The sequence below is a fragment of the Bactrocera oleae genome, chromosome 5 (assembly GCF_042242935.1).
Source record: "Bactrocera oleae isolate idBacOlea1 chromosome 5, idBacOlea1, whole genome shotgun sequence".
NCBI lineage: Eukaryota > Metazoa > Arthropoda > Insecta > Diptera > Tephritidae > Bactrocera > Bactrocera oleae.
This window is the reverse complement of record NC_091539.1, coordinates 68,802,101-68,820,834: the sequence shown is the minus strand read 5'-3', so window position 1 is coordinate 68,820,834 and position 18,734 is coordinate 68,802,101. Positions and strand designations below refer to the sequence as shown.

The window sequence follows — 18,734 nt, the reverse complement described above, 5'->3', positions numbered from 1 at the left end:
TGTTCAGGAAACGTTGAGTGAACATGCAAAAAAGTGGATAACGGACTAGTTACGTGGCGAACAAATTTAATACGTCAACTTGAGAAGTAGAAGTTTAAGCGAGTTACTTCCGTTACACGATTCTATTTGTGCTGCGACGACATTATGTACCGGGCGAAAGTTAGTATATGTCTTGAAGTGAGTGGCGTTATGTACATAATGTATGTTTTGTTGAGTGTCGTATATCGTCAGTGGACCTAAAGAAATAATTCTAGATCATCGAGGAAAGCGATTCGGCTTCGGATAATGTTTGAAAGGATGAGTTAAAAAAATATGTAAAATTTATAATTATAGTCATCAGCATATGAGATAAGCGAAATCCCTTGCAATATTTTTGGTTTCGACATATAAAAATTAAATAACGTTGAAAGAGAACAACACCCTCTGGAAACACTTATTTACTTAAATTATTAATATATATATTTAATATTGGTGAGAATAAAGTGTTCAGCATGTAAATGTATGTTAAGTGTTTTAGAAAGCTTTTACTAAAACAAAAAGTATTTTTTTTATACGAATTTTATCTCCGAAATCGCTTTCATCTCTAATACCAAACATATGTTTTTTGTCGCCTCAGAGTAGACTTTATGTTTTCAAGCATTTTAAATATTAAGCTCTTTAAAATAGTTTCAAAAAATAAAAGCATAATTTCGCACCGATTACATTTCTCGGCTAATTCTATACTACAGTTCGGTTTAGAAAAAACAAAACTTTATTCCAGGTACTTCTTGAATCGAAACCAATATTATCGTTAAAAAAAAAAAGGAATTTCCTTGATCTAGTAGAAATCGAAGTCGAAACATTTTAAAGAGAAGTGTGAAATAAATTGTTTTAATCGAAAAAAGTATTAATTTTGAGTTAGCATTTTTAAAATTAAATGACAAATTGCCAAATATTTACTAACCGTTTACATTCATACGCCGCTGGCGGCTTGAACATGTGCCACAGTGGTTTTGTACAGACCTCGCAGGCTGTAGGCATATGATACGTTATGTGCACGAATTCGTGACCTAAAAAAGAGAGAAACAGTAGAAATGTATATACAAAATAAGTCATAACTCGTAGCATATTGTACACACCTTTATACATAATGGTGCTGGGCCGTTCATCCGTCAACAGCTGACTAATATCCATTTGATTTTGTTCATCTGGACGCCGCGCTTCGCCCTCGCCGGCATAGAGTAACTGAAAAATGCGTGGTATCTCTTTGGCATCGGCGCGTATCACATCACCTTGCGTTACAGAACGCACATGGAATACTTTGCTGCATATGTAAAAAAAAAAAACAAAAAAAAAACAATATTTTTTCCGTAAAAATGGTTTTAAATGAACTCACCTTAAGTCTAATATAAGCACAGGATCGATTGTATTCTGTTTGTCGATTTCGGTATTGTAAAAGATAATTTTGCGCGATGACACAATCACATATTGCCGCTTCCAGCCGTGACGGCGTATATTCTGTTTATTTGGCACACTTAACCAGCCCTCGAATACCGAGTCCTAACATATAGAAAATTCAAATATTTATCAACAATACTCAATTGAGAAATTTAAAATAAAAAAATGTGAACTCACAAGCACCTGGGTGTCTTCGGGATCATTGTCGGCTGATGACAGTGAGGCGGTTTCATTGAGCTTCGATTGCAGCTGCTCGATTTCCGTGGCTTTGCAGTCGATTTCCATTTGTAGCTTTTGCTTGATCTGCAAAGAAAGTATGTTGTATTTTTGATTTTCTTATCTAAAGCGATAAAATACGCTTAAAGCAGTGATTACGAGCTATGTTAAAAAGATAGCATAATTAATAAGAAAAAAGTGCTTACATGACTATCTTCGATGATTTGGCTCTGCACGTCTTGGAGTTTGAGCGACAGCTGGTTGTACTTCTCGCGCTCTTGAGAGAGCTCTTGCTGCAACCGACGCATTTCCTTTTCCTTCTTACGCAACTCGGCGGATGAGCGCGCTTTGCCTTTTTGTTCTGCAAGTTTTAATAAAAAAGAGTGTGGTTTAATAAATACCAGTTTTTGACATTTTCGCGTTGCTCAATTCGCCTGAAGACCGACTCACTTTGCAAGTCCGTGTCGCGCCGATTCATCACCTCTGTCAGTTTGTTTACAGCCACCTGCTTCAGCAGCATTTCGGTTTGCAGTTTCTCCTTCAACTTGGCGAGTTCTTCGTCCTTGGTGGCGCGCAGTTGCGACATTTCATCTTGCAGTTTCTTTTGCTGTTGCAAGAGTTCGTCGGTTTCCGCATTCTTCTGGTTTAATTTCTTGACATACTCGGTTTCCGTTTCCTTGGCCATTGTAAGAGCCGCTTCCTTTGCTGCCAATTCATTGCGATATTTGGTCATGAAGTCCTTCAACTCGAACTCCTTGATTGTCTTTTCCTTCTCCAGATCGGCAACGGTCTCCTCAGCTATGGAGCGTGCCAACGCTTCAGAGTCCGCACGCGCCACAGCCACTTGTACTTGGTGCTTAAGTGACGTGCGCTCCTCTTTCAGATCCTGTATTTCACGACAGCGCTCCGATATCTCTTCGCGATGTTCGTTCGCTTGTGTTTTGTAGAGGCGTGAGAAATACTGTTCGGCTTCCAGTTGATCCTGATATTCGCGCTTTAGCAGAATTTCTTTGTTCAACGTGTTTTTGATTTGCGAAATTTCTTCTTCGAATTTACGTTTCGCCTCCCGCAAGGAGCTGACCTCCTTCTGCAGTTGGTTTTCGCGCGATTTCAGATGCGCCACTTCGGAGCTCTGCAAACTCAGCTCAGATAGCAGTGTGTTCTTTTTGCTATGCTCCTGTTCGATCTGCGACTGCAGCGCCATTACTTTCTCCGTTTCTTGACGGCATTCGCCCTCTAACTTTTGCAAGCGTTGCTGTATTTGACGATAGTCCACCGACAGCATGCTTAACTGGCGCTCCTTCTCTTGTGAGTTTTGGTCTGCCTTAATGCGCGCTGATTTCTCTTCGTTCAGCTTGGTCTGTAGCGCTTTTACCTGGCAAAATAGAAAATATGCATATATAAATTTAATTTTTAGTTGGAATTACGCATATGATAACACACCTCCTGTAGATTCGCCTCTTCGCGGCTAAGCATACGCGACTTCTCGGTCTCTTGATGCGCTTTCACTTCCTGCTGATAACGACCCTGCAACGCTTTGAGCTCAAAGTCCAGACTAGCATTCGCCTTCTCCAAATCAGAGATCTTCTCGGTTAACACACGATTGTCCTCATGCGCTTGCTGCTCGCGCTGCGACACGCGTTCCAAGTCATTCGACATGGTTTGCAGTTTATTCTCAGACTCCTTGACCAGTTCTTTCAGCTGTGAGCGTCCATTTTTCTCTTGCGCCAGTTGCGCTTGCGTTTCGGCTACTTCTTGCTGCAGCGCGTCCTTTTGAGATTGTAAGGTGGCAATCAATGCCTGCAATTGCGCCAATTTACCTTCCAATTCTTGCTGCGTTAGACCCAATTCGGCCACCTGCTTCTTGAGCTTTTGCACATGCTCATTCTCGTTTTTGAAATTTTCCTCCATTTCCTTCAGCTGCTTCTCCAGCGTGACGATCTTCTCATTGTGATGCAGATTATTGTTCATTTCGCGTGTGCGTATCTTCTGCTCGTTGTCGAGATTGCGCTGCGCCTCGGCGAGCATTGCCTCAGTCTTTTTACGTTGCTCCATCTCGTGCTCGACTTTCTGCAAGGCCACTTTGTAGTTATGTTGGCGCAATGCCAGGTCTTTTTCATACTCCGAGGCGATGCGCTGCAATTCAGCTTCGCGCTTACTAATCAGTTCGATTTGTTGACGCAGCGCTTTGTCTTGCTTCTCTAGCGTTTCGGAATGATTGCGCTCGCGTTCGAGCAGTGCCTCGAGTCGTTTGATTTCATTTGAATTGGAAGGACGATGTCGATGACTGTGGTTGGCGATCGCATTTGCCGACTCTTTTGCCTCGGCGTCGACAGTGTCGTTGGAGAGTAGCTGATAATCGCCTACAGAGTAAAACAAAAAAATTATGTTTAAGCGTTAGATTAACACTGTTGCCACTACTACTCACCTGTATACGTGAAACCAATGAAAGGCAGGTGATTGCCATCGAACGATTTCGGTGTGGGAAACACCTCCTCCGGCGACTCATCGCGGTCGATATCCTCGAAGTTGCGCGTATCATCATCTGAGGACAGCTCGGGCACTACCGGCGGCACGCTATCGCGTATGTTGTCAAACGTCCAAGTATCGTTTTCAAAGAACGGATGCGCCTTGATTTCATCGATGCCATGACGACCCAAACGTTGTGTGCGATCGGTGAGAAAAGCACGCATCAATGATTTGGCGCTCTCACTAATCTCTACCTCGGCGGGAAAGCTCAACGAATTCTTGTGATCCATAATTTTACCGTACGTGCCCACAAGCGAATCCGCGTAGAATGGTGTATCGCCCACAAGCATTTCGTACAGGAATATACCCACCGACCACCAATCGCATTCGCGCCCATACTCATTATCCACACCCTGCGATTGCAACACCTCAGGACTAATATAATCCGGCGTGCCGACTGCATTGCTCGACACCACCAAGCCATTGGGGCCCATACGCATACATGTGCCAAAATCGGCCAACTTCAAGTGGCCATGATGATCGAGCAGCATATTATCCGGCTTTACGTCACGATGCACAAACCCCATATTATGTATGGTGTCCAGCGCGAGCACAACCTCCATTGTATAGAAGATGGCCCACTTCTCCGGTATCTCATACATGGACATCAGCGAGACAATATCGCCGCCCGGCATATAATCCATGACCATGTACAAATATTTGGCATCCTGAAAGGCGAAATGTAGCTGCACGATCCAGTCTGAGTTGGCGTGTGCCATAATGTGACGCTCCTCCCAGAAGAAGGCGGAATCGGGACGCTTCATCATTTCGAATTTGGATAGCCGCTTCATGGCGTACACTTGCCGCGAGGATTTGTGTCGCACCAGTTGCACCTCGCCAAAGGCGCCGGCGCCAATCAGTTTGATAAAATCAAAATCTTCGACATTCATACGCAGCTGGCAAATCTGCTTTGACATCGGCTTATCTGCAATAGCATAACACAAAAAGAAACATTTAGCACTGTGCGCCTATATACAATGCAATTGTTGTTGTGCCGACTTACATTTGGTGGCATATTGCTCGATATTCTTTAGACGCTTCAATGATTCATGATCACAATCGTTAACCAACGCATTGACTGTATCCAGTAGGCAGTCGATGTTGCAAATACTGTGTGGATCACGCATCTCACGCTCCAGTGCTTGGGCGCTGCAGAAAAAATAGATAAAAATGAGAAATTATTAATAAAAAAGTTCAGTCGAGTTGAGCAATAGCATATTTCTTTGTATATACCTATACGAGTATATACATTAAATTTACTCCAAAATTGTGTGAGTAATTCCTTTTCTTAATATTTTTCTTATCACAACAACGAAATTTACTTTTTCGCGTCTTGTAAACAATGATTCAACAATTGTTCAAACTGAAACACCAAAAATTTACATGAATTAAGGAACTAATGGGATGCACATTCACTTTGTTGAAAGTAAAGTACATAGTTTGTTGGTAAAAGAAACAAATATATTTTGAAGGACAAATTATATTTATGTATTATTCCGACAAATGACGAGCTTCTTGGGGAGAAAAGACGTGTTCACAATTTCAAATAGAAACTGAGGGACTAGTTGGCTAAATCAACTCAGCATATCATGCTGATCATTTATGTAAATATTTTACAGAGGCACCGATGTTTTCTGGGAGTTACAAACTTCTTGGCAAACTTAATATACCCTGTTTAAAGGTATACAAAAAATCAAAAATCTAAAATCTTATTTTTAGTCTTCATTTCTCTATGTTTGAGAACTAATGTTAAAACCTAGAAATGTCTGTAAGCGCTGTAATTTGACTTTGGGTGACACCCTTTGAACTGATATCGCACACGTTCCGGTTAACATGATATAATGCATATTAAAGCCATATTTATTTTCTTCCTCATTTTTCATAGCACTTTTACTTTGCAAAAGCCAACCTACATTCACAAACTACCGAGTGCTCAAGTTCTGCGATGAGCCTCTACTGAAGTAACCGCTAAAAGGGCTTACTACTTGAGCATTAAAAAAACAAAACTTTTGGAACTTTTTCGTTTCTCGTGACAAATGCAAATTAAACTCATTGTAATACTCGCATAATTTAAATATTTAACACGTTAGAGAACAGCTTCAGTTTAATAAAATACCTACATAACCAGCCATTAGCCATAAATTTATTAGTCATAAGAAAGCATTGCGAAAGTGTATACTATAAATGCTGTAAATAAATAAATATTGACAAAAACAAAAAAAAAAAATCAAAAGAATGATAAAAAAAAAATAAATAAAAACTTAAAAAAAAATTGTAAACACAGCCGCAGCAGCAGACAAAGCAATGAACGAGTAACTTTGTAAACGAATAGGAACAGTTACCGGCAACTTGACGAAACGAAACGAAAAGTAAAGAAAGCCGGAAGGGTTTAATGATAATAAAGAGAACGGGGGTCGCCGCCATCTATATCAGTCCAAATAATGAATCATTTTATCGAACATGAAATAGCACACTGGAAGAAGCATTCTTTTTAATGGTGTTAAAATCGTTTCTTTTTTATTGTTGTTTATACTATTCCATTGAGCGAGAAAAGTTGCCAGTCTTAGCTATTTATGTGGCACGTCTTAATTTATTTCCCCAAATAAACAATTACCACCGGTTAACCAAACCAAGAAGTTGTGGTGCGATTTTGGGCGTTTAAATGGACATAAATGTGGATATAAAATAAAGTTTCGATTTTTTGACGTCACTTTTTGGATTTTCATAAAAAATAAATTATTTTGTAGAAATAATATAAAAAAAGTGTATCAACTATAGGAAGGCACACAACACATTGAATTAATGTTTTGGATGTGCAGCGTTTGAATGCTAGACCCGAACCAAAAGACCTGAATCTTTCACCACGAGTCCAAAAATGAGCCGAAACTAAAAAAAAACAAATTCGCTGAAGCACTGAAACCCATCCCAGCTGAGGCTTATAACAATTGAATTTAGCGTTGGTATGTTTGTAAACGCTATTTTGAAGGCGCTTACAAAGATTTGTGTTAAAATATGAGAAATATTTTTTTTGTTTGCCAATACGGGTTTTTGTACTTTTATTTAGCTACTATCATAAGGTAGATAATAAATGTTAAGAAACTCTGCATTTTAAAATTTTCCTTCAATGCTTTAGCTAATGAGATAAATTCTCTAAATATAAAATTATCAATTTTTTTCTAATCGAGTGATCTACCGACGCATAGTTGTATAATGCCCTTGAAAATAACTTACACCTATATTGTAATAATATTATAGTTGTCATGAGCGGCAATGAAAAGCACAAGTCAAAAAATTTGTTAGAAATAGAAGTGCCAATGAACAAACTTTTTTTTAGTCTTTTCAAAATTCAAATTTGAAATAATAATATACTTTTGCGCGTCACTTGTTTACACAGATGTCGGTTAGGCGACGACGGCAGGGCATTGTTCATCAATGTTTTACAGCTGCAAGCACTGAGACCGTTTCTATTGATACATTTTCCCCAGCAGACTGTCAATACTGTGGTGAAATACAAGTTATGGTTCAGAGATTCCCAAACGTTTTAAAACTTCAACAAAAGTTGTGTAAAAGTTCTCTTATTTTGCTCGAGAAATAAAAATGTATAAGAATTCATCGAAATTTGAGAGCACTTTTAAACTTATATCGGAGCAAAGTTTAACTATTATAATCGGGAACTTATTTCCAAAACTCGAAATAAATGATTCGTGACTTTGCAGATCCCTGCATCAATACCAAGTCATACAGCAATACGAATATACGAGTTTTTAGTTGCCGAATCATATAAAAAATGTATAAGTGAGTCAGATCGAACCAAATTTACCAAGGTCGGACCCACTGCACTAAAACTTATTTTATAGTTAGACATTTATGTAACATCTACAATGGATGTGCTGCTACGTTCCACCCAGAAACTAGCAAACAATAAATTTTTGGCAATATATGTCAAAACATATGTACTCGTATATACACATGTGTACATACATAAATAAATGCGAATGAACGTGTGCATATTCTTTGAAAATGTGCCAAGTAATCGACTGCTGTAATAATTTTTGGCTTTTTCCCATTTAGCCACATTTGTTGCTGGACATTTTCGCAAGTCGCACAATGAGAAATTAAATTTTAGTAGGTTAAATGTGTTGCTCTTTGTTGTTTTTCTTTTCCTATTATTTAATTTTTTCGACTTTCGTTATTCGCATTTGTTGTTAGCTGAAATTAATACTTTTCTTTTAAATTTCAGCAGACGCCTGTACGCAATAGAAAATATTTCTTTAAATGAGTAAATGTTGAAGAAATTTTTATGTGGCATTTTAATGGCGTGGATGTGTTCGTATTTTAGAAAATTGCGGCATCACTACGAGTGTATGTATATATGTTTGTAAATTTACTATATTTTAGGTGATTTGATTGAGAAAATTTTAGTTAAGAGGATATTGTATTGACCAAATGTCACAGATCTGTAAAAATTTTTACAAATATATAAAATCTTTATAATCGCCTTCAAAATAAGCTACTTTTGAGCCAATACAAGCCAAAGTTTAATCCAATGTTCAATACACTTGTTATAAGGCTCGGCCTGGAAGGCACTTAACTTCAGCGAATTTTGTAAATATTTTTGCAGAAAGAAGTTCGATGCAAAAGATTTTTTAATCCCGAGGACCTCCTCTATACGTCCATAACATTAGATCGCGGCTTCAAAGAAATCGTAATTTTGCCCGCCATTCACTAGATTGTTGGATTGTTTAGACTTCATATTCACAAATCCACATTGGAAGTTGTCAAGAATCTCGACGTCTCTTATGCAAAGATTCAAGTCTTTGATCATAATCATTATTGCCGAGCAACGCACTGATTATTTAGAAAATCAGTAATTTAGTGCACACCCACATACACTCGACTGTTTTCTAATTTAAAATTGTACATTCAAAGTAATTGGCATTCGACACACACAATTTTACAATTCAAATTGGCGATAACCAATTAAAAATTTGGTGCGTTAAATTCACATACTGATCGTTATATTGTGCCTTCCAGCTACACAATCATTTGATGGACACAAATTTCGGCGAGTAATCTAGCACAAACTACAATAAATCACACGCTATCTTAATTTGGAACGGTCTCGATAAAAGTTTGAATTTAAATTGCAAACAAAATTTTCGCAGCGAGTTAAGCAAATTCGAACAGCTCGTTGCAGGAAGCGACGATTTGGCGAATCAATAAGCAAAACAAATCAAGTAAGATATTTGAATGACTTATAATGCAAATACCGTTTTGTTTGAATAGGTACTTGGAAAAAGTAACAAAGGCGTTAAATCACACGAATTACACCGGACATATCCCGTTATGTGTGTGTGAAGCGACTCGCTGCTAAGTGTTAGTGAACAAAGTTTAAACATTTCTGATGTGAAGCAAAGTACAAATTTTTAAATGCCTATTTGCGAATTATAATAATGAAAGGGATTTGGAAAAAAAAGCGAACTAACTGATTCTTGGGGAGTACGTGTACTTGAAAGCACAGGAATCAAAAGATGGCATACTATATTTGTACACTAAGAAACAAAAAATGAAGAATGTTAAGAAAAAAACACAAAAAAGAGCAAACAAATGCAAATACCATAAAAATATCTGTAAATTTACAGCCTAATAGAGTGGTACGAAATAAATTATTTATCAATAAGCACTCGAAGGTGTGATTTCATCACCGCCCGTTAGTCAGTCAGTCAGTGTTCTCTATTCATATTAAATCGAGCTTAAAGTAAAGTATGTTGTTGTAATATTGCTGGCCGTCTGAAGTGTAATAATGTGATGTGTTGTACGTACATATATGAGTAGTTATGTACGTTGACAGGACAGTTATCAGCGACAAAACATGCACAAACACAAGGCAGTAAAAAACATGACACACAGCAATAAACACACAAACAAACTCGCAATATACATAACTCATAATAAATAGAGACGCCAATTGAAATTGAACAAATTTCAAAGCTACGAAAATCCAAAAAGAAAAATATTTGAGTGCAAAAATCGTTAAAATCTATCATTTTTGGTGCTGCTGATGGCGATAAATTGGCGACAACCATAGGTGACAATAACAACATCACCAAAAACATGACGAAATCACTGTTAAAAAATGTACACAACAACAAAAGGAACAAAAAACAAAACAAAAAACAAAACAAAAATAAATCACAAAATTAATATATAAAGTGTTTAAAAAGCACAAGCACATATTGGTAATCGACAACTCACTGAGCAATTGAAATATGAAAAAATATAAATTCAAAGAATAACGACATTATTACTAGGACGTACACAGATAGTAAAAAATTAGCTGAAAAGTGTGTTGTTACGAGGATTGTTCAATAAGCGCCTAGTAAGATTGAGAAAATTGATTTGGGCGAAACCAACAAATAATAAATGACGGACAAGCCTTTTGTAAATATAAATTTTGGACGCGTTTTTTTAAGTAGAAGCACAACATAGTCTACTTTATAAAAGTATCATCTGATCAAATTTACCCGGACTGGTCCATTTAAACTGCGCGCCCAAGCTGAATCGATAAAAGACTTCCTAGAATGATACTTTGTGAAGTTTAAGCAGCATATGTATGTTTGGTTGCTGTTTGTTTTCGACGCAAAAAGTTTGTCTGGCGATTTTTGACATGGAATTTAACACCGAGTTTGTTTGAAATTTTGTGTTTCCAAGGGAATCACGGTTACAGAATCGTTGAAAATGTTGCAGAAGTCTTTTGGGGAGTCTACTTTAGCACAAACACAAATATTTGAGGGACACAAAGCATGCAGTGAAGGTCGTGAAGTTCAACCCACCTCTGTTAATGACGATAATATCGAAAAGTCAAAGAAACATGCTTGGCGTGCTTATTGGCATTGGAGGGATAGCATCTCTCATAGATCGGCTCAACACATTTTGGTTAATGTTTTGGGTATGAAGCGTGTTAACGCTAAACTCGTACTCAAATATCTGAAACTCTTACAAAAACGACGAAGAGTAGAGGTTTCAAAAGAGATGCTCGAAAACGTAGCTGAGAACGCTACAGACATCAAACGCATGGTGAGGAGACGTGAGCTTATTCTTGCCGAGGCTTATAACAAGTATATGGAGAATTGGATTCAGCGTTTATAAAGATGTGTATTGAAATACGTGAAAATGTTGTGTTTTGGTAGTCCGGGTCAAATTTGATCATATGTTATAGTAAGAATACAACTCTCTGTGATCAGAAGAGGCATGTGAAAGAACTGTTGCGATATTAAGTTATAGCAGCAACATATTGTAAATCTTAATATTTCATTTAAAGTTAATTGCGCATTAAATGTAACATAACGGCTCGTGCTATCAGCTGATAAAATCAACCTCAGAGTAAGCGACTTCTGTGTAACCGCACTCAAGTTCACATAATTATTCTATGGGCGCAGTAATCGAAAATATACCCGACCTTAAATTCATCAGCAACCGAGCACAATGTAAAGTAAAATTAAGTAGCACTGTTGATCAATGTAACGAGCCCAATTAATAAACACCCAAAAGTGTTAACTCCCACTTGGGCAGGGTGTGCCGCCACGACAATTCGAGCGCAAATTGGGAAAATATTTCAAGGTCGCAATCAAAATGCCAGTGTGGCGCGCTTATAAAAAGCATGCAAAAAAGATGCCATATATATTTTTTTTATTGTATGATGTGTATATTTATGGAAGTGTTACTGTTTTGTTGGTGTTGTAGATTTTTTACGCAATCGCGCAAAAGCGCAAATAATTTATGATTTTACGCCAAAAATAGCAACAAGAAAATTACCGCTCATAATGGCTGACGTTGGCAAACATTTTTATTAGTATTAATATTAATATTATTGCCCGCGAAATGTTTTTGGCAGCAGCCAAGGCGAATGGATGTTCAATACAAGTATAATGCTTTTTAATTGTTGTGTTTTCATTTTTTTATTTTTTAGCTTTAATTTTAAGTTTATACGAAGCGCTCGCAGACTATCTAGTGTGTGGCAACGGCATTTTAATCACACGAATTCACTTAATTGTTTGTTTGTTTTGAATGCGGTGAATAAATAAACGCACGCCGCACGACGCAGGCGGCGCACCGTTCCCGCTATGATGTGCCACTTGGCTGGATATGATTTGGAGCAGCAGATTTAGGGCGCGATTGCGAGGCGCGCCGAACTCACATTTGGCGCTCTACACACGCGCGCACGCGATCACGCAATGGCTTGCATAATTTTTTAAAATTTTTTTGTTTTACAATATATTATTTTATTTTTAATTCAATTCAATTTGAGTTACTTTTTACGCAGACTTAAAGACATAATGCCGAACACACCAATGCGAAAATCGAATTTAATGTTTCACTTTGAATTTTACATTTGCATTTGAGATGTATCTATCATTCTATGTGAGGATTAAACAATCTTATGCAAACACCTGCTATACATAAGCAGAGAATTTAAATTTTGATTATCATGCTATTTTGCTATTCACCACGATCACTAGCAGCGCTGAGGGCGCATGCGCGAATGCGTTAGAGACTTGTCGTCCGGCCAGCAGATCGATCAGCGTCCGAGCGTGCTTGCACACACCAAAAATGACTCAGTGCTGCAGTCACCAGCAGCGCAGCTAGAAGACATCACCTACTAGTAAGACGCTTGCGCAGCGTCCAGTTGAAGAGCGAAAATTTGTCAATTGCTCGCGTAGCTGCTCAGCCAAGTGATTTTATGTATTTGTTGTTGTTGTATTTTACTTAGATTTCAATTCAATTGATATCAAAAATGGCGACATTTATTAAAAGGCAAAGTCAGTGCCGCGTACGGTGTTGCCACTTTGAGTAAAATTAATAATTACTTCGAATTAAAAAAAAAAACTTCGGCTGCACCGAAACTATAATAACCTTAACATGTGTATTTCTTATAGCATATAGGGTATAAAAATATATTTAACTTGATCTTTTGATCGATCGATTTGAATATTTTTCGGAGATTGTAGCGCTGCCTTGTATAACACTCCAAATTTTGTTAGGTACCTTGCCAAATAAACAAGTTTTCAAGGACATGACTTTATATTTGTATGACAGCCATATGCTATGGTGGTTCGACAAATGAGCAGCTTCTTGAGGAGAAGAGGACGTGTGCAATTCCGATACACTTAAAAAAAACGCAGAAATCATGTGCAGTTCTACTAGAAATTTAAGAGGCGCAGATTTTTGTAAGTGGCAACGCTGTTCACAATAGCAATTATATAGTAGCGCGCTAACATCACTGTGCATTTTTGTTGGTGCTCAGCGCGAATTTTTCGTATTCATTTTCAATTTCGTTGGAAGCTTTTATTTATTGCTATTCGCTGTTGGTTGGGTGCCAAGCATCTCGGCTACCAGTGGCCAGCTGGTGGTAGTTGCGTTGGCCGTTGTCCAGCGGCGTTTGATTGGTCCCGCTGCTCATTTGCGCTCACACGCTTGTCACCAAACGCACCGATCCATTTTGCTGACTGGGCTCCGATGCGACAGCAGCGCAGCGGCATACTTCTATAATGACAGTCAGTATTCAATGCTTGCCAAAGTAGCGTGCGTCAGCGATTTTTATTTTATTTTTACGCTTGCTTTTCATTTCGTTTTATTTATGTTTATTTAGTTAATTTGGTTTTTATTTTGGTTTTGGAGAATTTGTTCGGCAACAAATTTATTTATTCTTTTTTTTTTGTTTTTTCTTTGCTACAAATTTTTCAAAAATGCATTTTCGATGTACAATAACTCTTTTGGTTGTTGCAATGCACATAACTACCTATAAAGCAAGGTGTTTGCTCGCTCGTGTACGGATGTATGTATGTGTATGAGTGTCAGTTACAATGTTTGCAATTAGTTGATGCGCGAGCGGTTCGCGCTTTAATGGTCTTTTACACCGACGTTGCGAATTATGGAAAGAACAGAAATCCGAAAAAGTTGCAAAAGTCGAAAAATTGCAAACACCGCAACAGGTAAATGTTATATACGCGTGTGCACTCCATTTGCGGTTAGAGTTTCCAAATCATTTTTTATCTACAACCATCCATAAATCTATATAAACTCTTATGAGCACACTTAAGCTTATATATATAAATATATATATATGTATATATAGACATGTATGTATTTGTGAGCATTAAACTAGATTTGGACTAATTAACTCGTAGTTGGCCGATAGTGATGAATTGCAAAGCCATGGGGGGTTTCATCGTAAGCACATACATATGTATATATTTTAGAAACAGGCAAATAGGGGGTGGGAGCTACACACATGCCTCCAAACATGAGGCACACCTCTGAAGTTATACTTAAACAAAAAAAAATAAAATTAAAAAAAATAATAATAATAATAATAAAAAATTAAATGTTAGTAATAAATACCTACTCCCAGGTTCTATGCCAATAAGTTTTTATAAATATTCAAGGGACCGCTTTAAGAATCCCTATATTTTTACAACCGAAATTGGGTGTAATTAACATTTAGTCAGAACGCCATATATTGTTATCTTAAATTCCTCAAATCGTCTGTTATACGTAAAAGCGAACATTTTTATTTGCTTAATTCGTGAGAAAATCATTGGCTTAGTTAAATTACTTAATTTGCACAGCCCAAAAACTGCACTTGTGCTGAAATGGATACCTGCTTAATATATACAAAATGCTCGGAGTATCTACGAGATTGGGCAAGTGTGAACATATTTTGGTGAGGTGTGGCAAAAAGTGTAATACTTGGCATAGTTGATCAGACAAGTTCTTTTCTTTTTGCTGAACCATTTAGGAATATACATTAAATTTAATTACATTAGTGTCTAAATATTTTAGTTAATCAACGTTGCGCAGTTAAACAAATATATTTTAATTTGCAGCAATAGAGAAAATAAACAAATATCAACAAAACTCTCAGATCTACACTTGACATTATATGAAGATTATATACATACATACATTTGTAGTGGAAGTAGTGGAAATAATATAGCAAAAAAAATATAAAAAAATCTGGAATTCTTCAACAAAAAATAACTTATATTTAAAATGCATATTAATAAAGCAAAACTATCATATACATATGTATATACTCGTACTAACCGTCTCTTCCGTTCCTCATCCATAGTGTCTCGTTTGATTTGAATGTTTTTCTGTTGTATTTGATTCGCGATGATTTGCTTTCGAATACACACGTATAAAAGGAAATAATTTAATTATTGTCTTTGTAGTGTTGCTATCTTTGTTATTAATATTGCTTTTGTTTATCGTGTTTGTCGCACACACTGCGCTCCACCGCATAGTAGCATCAGTTGCACGCTTTTGCATTGGATTGCCGCTCGCTGGCGGCGTTTAGCATTATCGTTATAAATATTATTTTAGACAATGCTTCGGCTGCTGTGGCTTGTGTTGGGGGCAGCTGCGACATTAAAACGAATTGTGCAGACGAAACGCACTTCCGCCACAAGTTCTGTTTCTGTAGCACGCTGAAGATGACGTTGGTGTATAGCCGTTATAACCGTTGTAACGAAAAATTCTAAGATGCAAGACTTAAGCTCCTAGTATGTAGGTCATTGTCCGCCATTTGTCTATTATTTATGTATGTATGTAGCTGGTGACAATTTTTTGCTGTCTTCATCAAATGACAATAAAATGTGTCTCTACTTATTCACCACGGACTTTAGCATTTGCAGGCATTTGTCTTTGAGTTACGCGATTTTTGACACTTCCGACAATTTGTTGTGTTTCTTTAAACCGTTTTTCACGTCAAAACTTCACCAAAAAAAAATTATTTTCTCTTTGTTATTTTATGGCGTCTTTCTTATTCCTAATTTGTTGAACGGTCGTGACTTTTCACTAATGCAAACATTTTTTTTTATATCGCTTTTGGGTGATTGTATTCATTTGTGGATCATTGTTTTTGTTTCTATCCACTATAGGGCTGTGGTGTATACTGGCGCACATTTAATTTACTCTATCTTCCTGTGCTGCTAATCGTGTTTATATGGTGGTGGTGGCATGGTTAGGTACAATTAAATTAAAATTTTATTTATTACTTTTTTTTATCAAATATCTCATTCGCTATTTGCTGGTTTTTGATAAATAAAATACTTTTTTGCTTAACATTCACGCCACTGTTTTAAACAATGACGGTATCTGGCACTGATTTACATCAGTTGTTATTATGCGTATGTTGTGCTTTCTTTTTATTATAATGCCTCTTTTTATGTTGGTTCACCGATAAGGCCAACGCAGTGGGAGTAGCCAAGCAGCTTCTTTTCGATGTTTGTAGTTTCCGTAAAGCAGGCTTTAGAATAAAACCAAAATCTCACTATTTGGCAAGTAACTTATTCTAAAAAAGAAAATTAAAAAGGGTTTTATTAGTATTTTAAGAGCTTAGTAATATGATTAACATAGAAATAATTAGAAATAACTATTAAAAATAGAAATAATTACTAATTTGGAAATTGTTTGATTTGTATATTTATTGGGATTGTTGTTGTAGTAGCGGCAGAGAACATTCCTGAAGTAATTTCGTGGAATGGTGCCGAGTTGACAGCCCTGGCCGGATAAAAATATGGGTCCGTTCGATTACTTAGACACGACTGCCGGGGGAACGTAGTAGGGCTATAAAATATTTGTTTGCATTTTCCTTTTATGAAATATTGTGTTGTGTTTTTATACCTGCCTTATGAACGTCATCAGGCCTCAATACTTTAAAGCGTATTCCCCACAACTCACGTTTTCTAAGTCGTTGCTCTCATAACTAAAAAACTACTGCGAAGGACGTTTTGAAATTTCGACCGATATTTCTATTTTATAATTTGCGTGGCAACGCCGGAGAGATATTTCCAAATTGGTACAATTTTTATTTTACAATAACAAGTTGTTTTTTTCTTTCAATGGTTACCTGGGAAAAACTATTATCAAACGAATGAACCTTGATTTTTCAATTTCGGATGATACAGCAACAAGTTATGAGGGGCGCTGCAACCCTCTTCTTTCTCCCCCCGAGAAACGTTTGAATAATTAATATTAAATTATTTTTTCTACATATGTAAGTACTTGTAATAAACAATATATACAGACATAAATAACAATAAATATTTTGATATGTTACTTATTATTAATTTAAATGAACAGGGACTATTATTAGACAAAATAGCTGGTATTGAATATTATAAAAAAATGCTTATAAGAAAGGTTTATCGTTTGAATTTGCATTTCATTCAAATAAATATTCTATAACGAAAAAAGCATATAAACATTATAGGTGTAACTAGCACCCTCTAATTATGCCAATTATATTTCCGATTGTATTTTGTATATATACCAGAGTAAATTGAAATGTACAAAAGTCTATATTTTATATTAAATATTCGCATAAATTACCTGCAAACTCAGCAGTTCCAGCGTATTATTACAAAGCACTGCCGAACCGAGTTAAGCAAACGGAAGACAATACTGCAACACAAAAGAGACAAGAGTCAAAGTCAGTCAGTCGGTGGGCCACTCAGTTAGCAAAGCCAGCAAAGCGACAGGCCAACAGAACGACCATTCATTCTGGCAGCCAGACAGGCAAATGTGTTGTAGACGGAAAACGAGACGCGAGACGATGAATATACATGAATGTACGTAAAACGTGGATAACAAAAAGATCAGAAAATAATAGAAGAAAATAAAACCGAATCGCAAACAACGGAAAATACCAAATGCTCCACAGTTTGCCTGTCGGACTGTCTATAAGTTTGGATATCGCTTGCTCAAACGCTGAATCGTTGGATGAAAGGTGTTGCAGACGTTGGATGCGAACTGATGAGGTCACGAGACGTCGCTAAAAAACAAGCAAAGCAACAGCAACGTTTATGATGCGTTGCAATTACGCGGCGGAAACCACTTGCGGAATCTAACTTCCGAACGTCAGAACTGCTTATAACCCAGTGGTTTAAATGCGTTCTACATTTGTTTATCATAAAAACATACTGCTATATTAATTGGAACTTTCACAAGGTGGTGCATCACTTTTATTACCAACCTAAAGACATCACCAACGAGAGCGTTTCACTGTTAAATTGAACTAAGCATTTGGTTATAACACCAATTGACCACAGTTAATTTATTAACTTTGCTAAACTTGCATGAATAAGTTATTCATTTTCATATCACACACATTCACTTTTATTCACGCTTGCTTGCGCCGAATTTGCGTATGAAGTTTGCACTACAAAATTCAATTTAACTTTTTACTTTAGCTTCATTTTGGTATTTCACCTCTTATTCTTTTACACTTCGTTTCTTTTCTTCTTGGCTTAACAGCGAGTCACTGTTGCTTCATCACCGATTTACAAAAAAAAAAACACTTGAAATTTTCTTCATTACCTTATTGAACTACAATATTGTGCTAACAACCACTCTTTCGCACGAATTTCTATCTTATTTGAAAGATTTAAAATTTCAGGAATTTAACTTTTTGAAGAATTATTAAAAAGAAATCCGACGGACAATGAAAATATCTGTTCGCCGTATACTTTGCATTACTTTGCATACAC

At 36.8% G+C, this 18,734-nt stretch overlaps 1 protein-coding gene and 1 long non-coding RNA gene across 5 annotated transcripts in view; one reads left to right on the top strand and one right to left on the bottom strand.

Moving 5' to 3' along the window:
• The window catches only part of Rok (Rho kinase), a 26,602-nt gene extending 7,868 nt beyond the window's left edge, over nucleotides 1-18,734 (bottom strand). The window contains exons 1-11 of one of the 4 annotated variants that reach the window (XM_070110669.1): nucleotides 17,578-18,734; nucleotides 15,289-16,537; nucleotides 5,186-5,331; nucleotides 4,082-5,107; nucleotides 3,097-4,016; nucleotides 2,104-3,028; nucleotides 1,860-2,014; nucleotides 1,615-1,740; nucleotides 1,376-1,539; nucleotides 1,119-1,303; nucleotides 944-1,049 (exon numbers count right to left, since the gene is read on the bottom strand). In XM_070110669.1, the coding sequence (XP_069966770.1) occupies nucleotides 944-1,049; nucleotides 1,119-1,303; nucleotides 1,376-1,539; nucleotides 1,615-1,740; nucleotides 1,860-2,014; nucleotides 2,104-3,028; nucleotides 3,097-4,016; nucleotides 4,082-5,107; nucleotides 5,186-5,331; nucleotides 15,289-15,311 (3,776 nt within the window). In that variant the 5' untranslated portion in view covers nucleotides 15,312-16,537; nucleotides 17,578-18,734. Of the gene's footprint in view, nucleotides 1-943; nucleotides 1,050-1,118; nucleotides 1,304-1,375; nucleotides 1,540-1,614; nucleotides 1,741-1,859; nucleotides 2,015-2,103; nucleotides 3,029-3,096; nucleotides 4,017-4,081; nucleotides 5,108-5,185; nucleotides 5,332-9,192; nucleotides 9,360-11,997; nucleotides 12,042-15,288; nucleotides 16,538-17,577 lie in introns of those variants that run through there. The other 3 variants (XM_070110667.1, XM_070110668.1, XM_036365586.2) reach the window with 3 other exon arrangements.
• Nucleotides 11,990-13,094, top strand: LOC118681327 (uncharacterized). The gene is made up of 2 exons (XR_004977044.2): nucleotides 11,990-12,105; nucleotides 12,152-13,094. It is a non-coding gene; the product is annotated as an uncharacterized lncRNA (long non-coding RNA).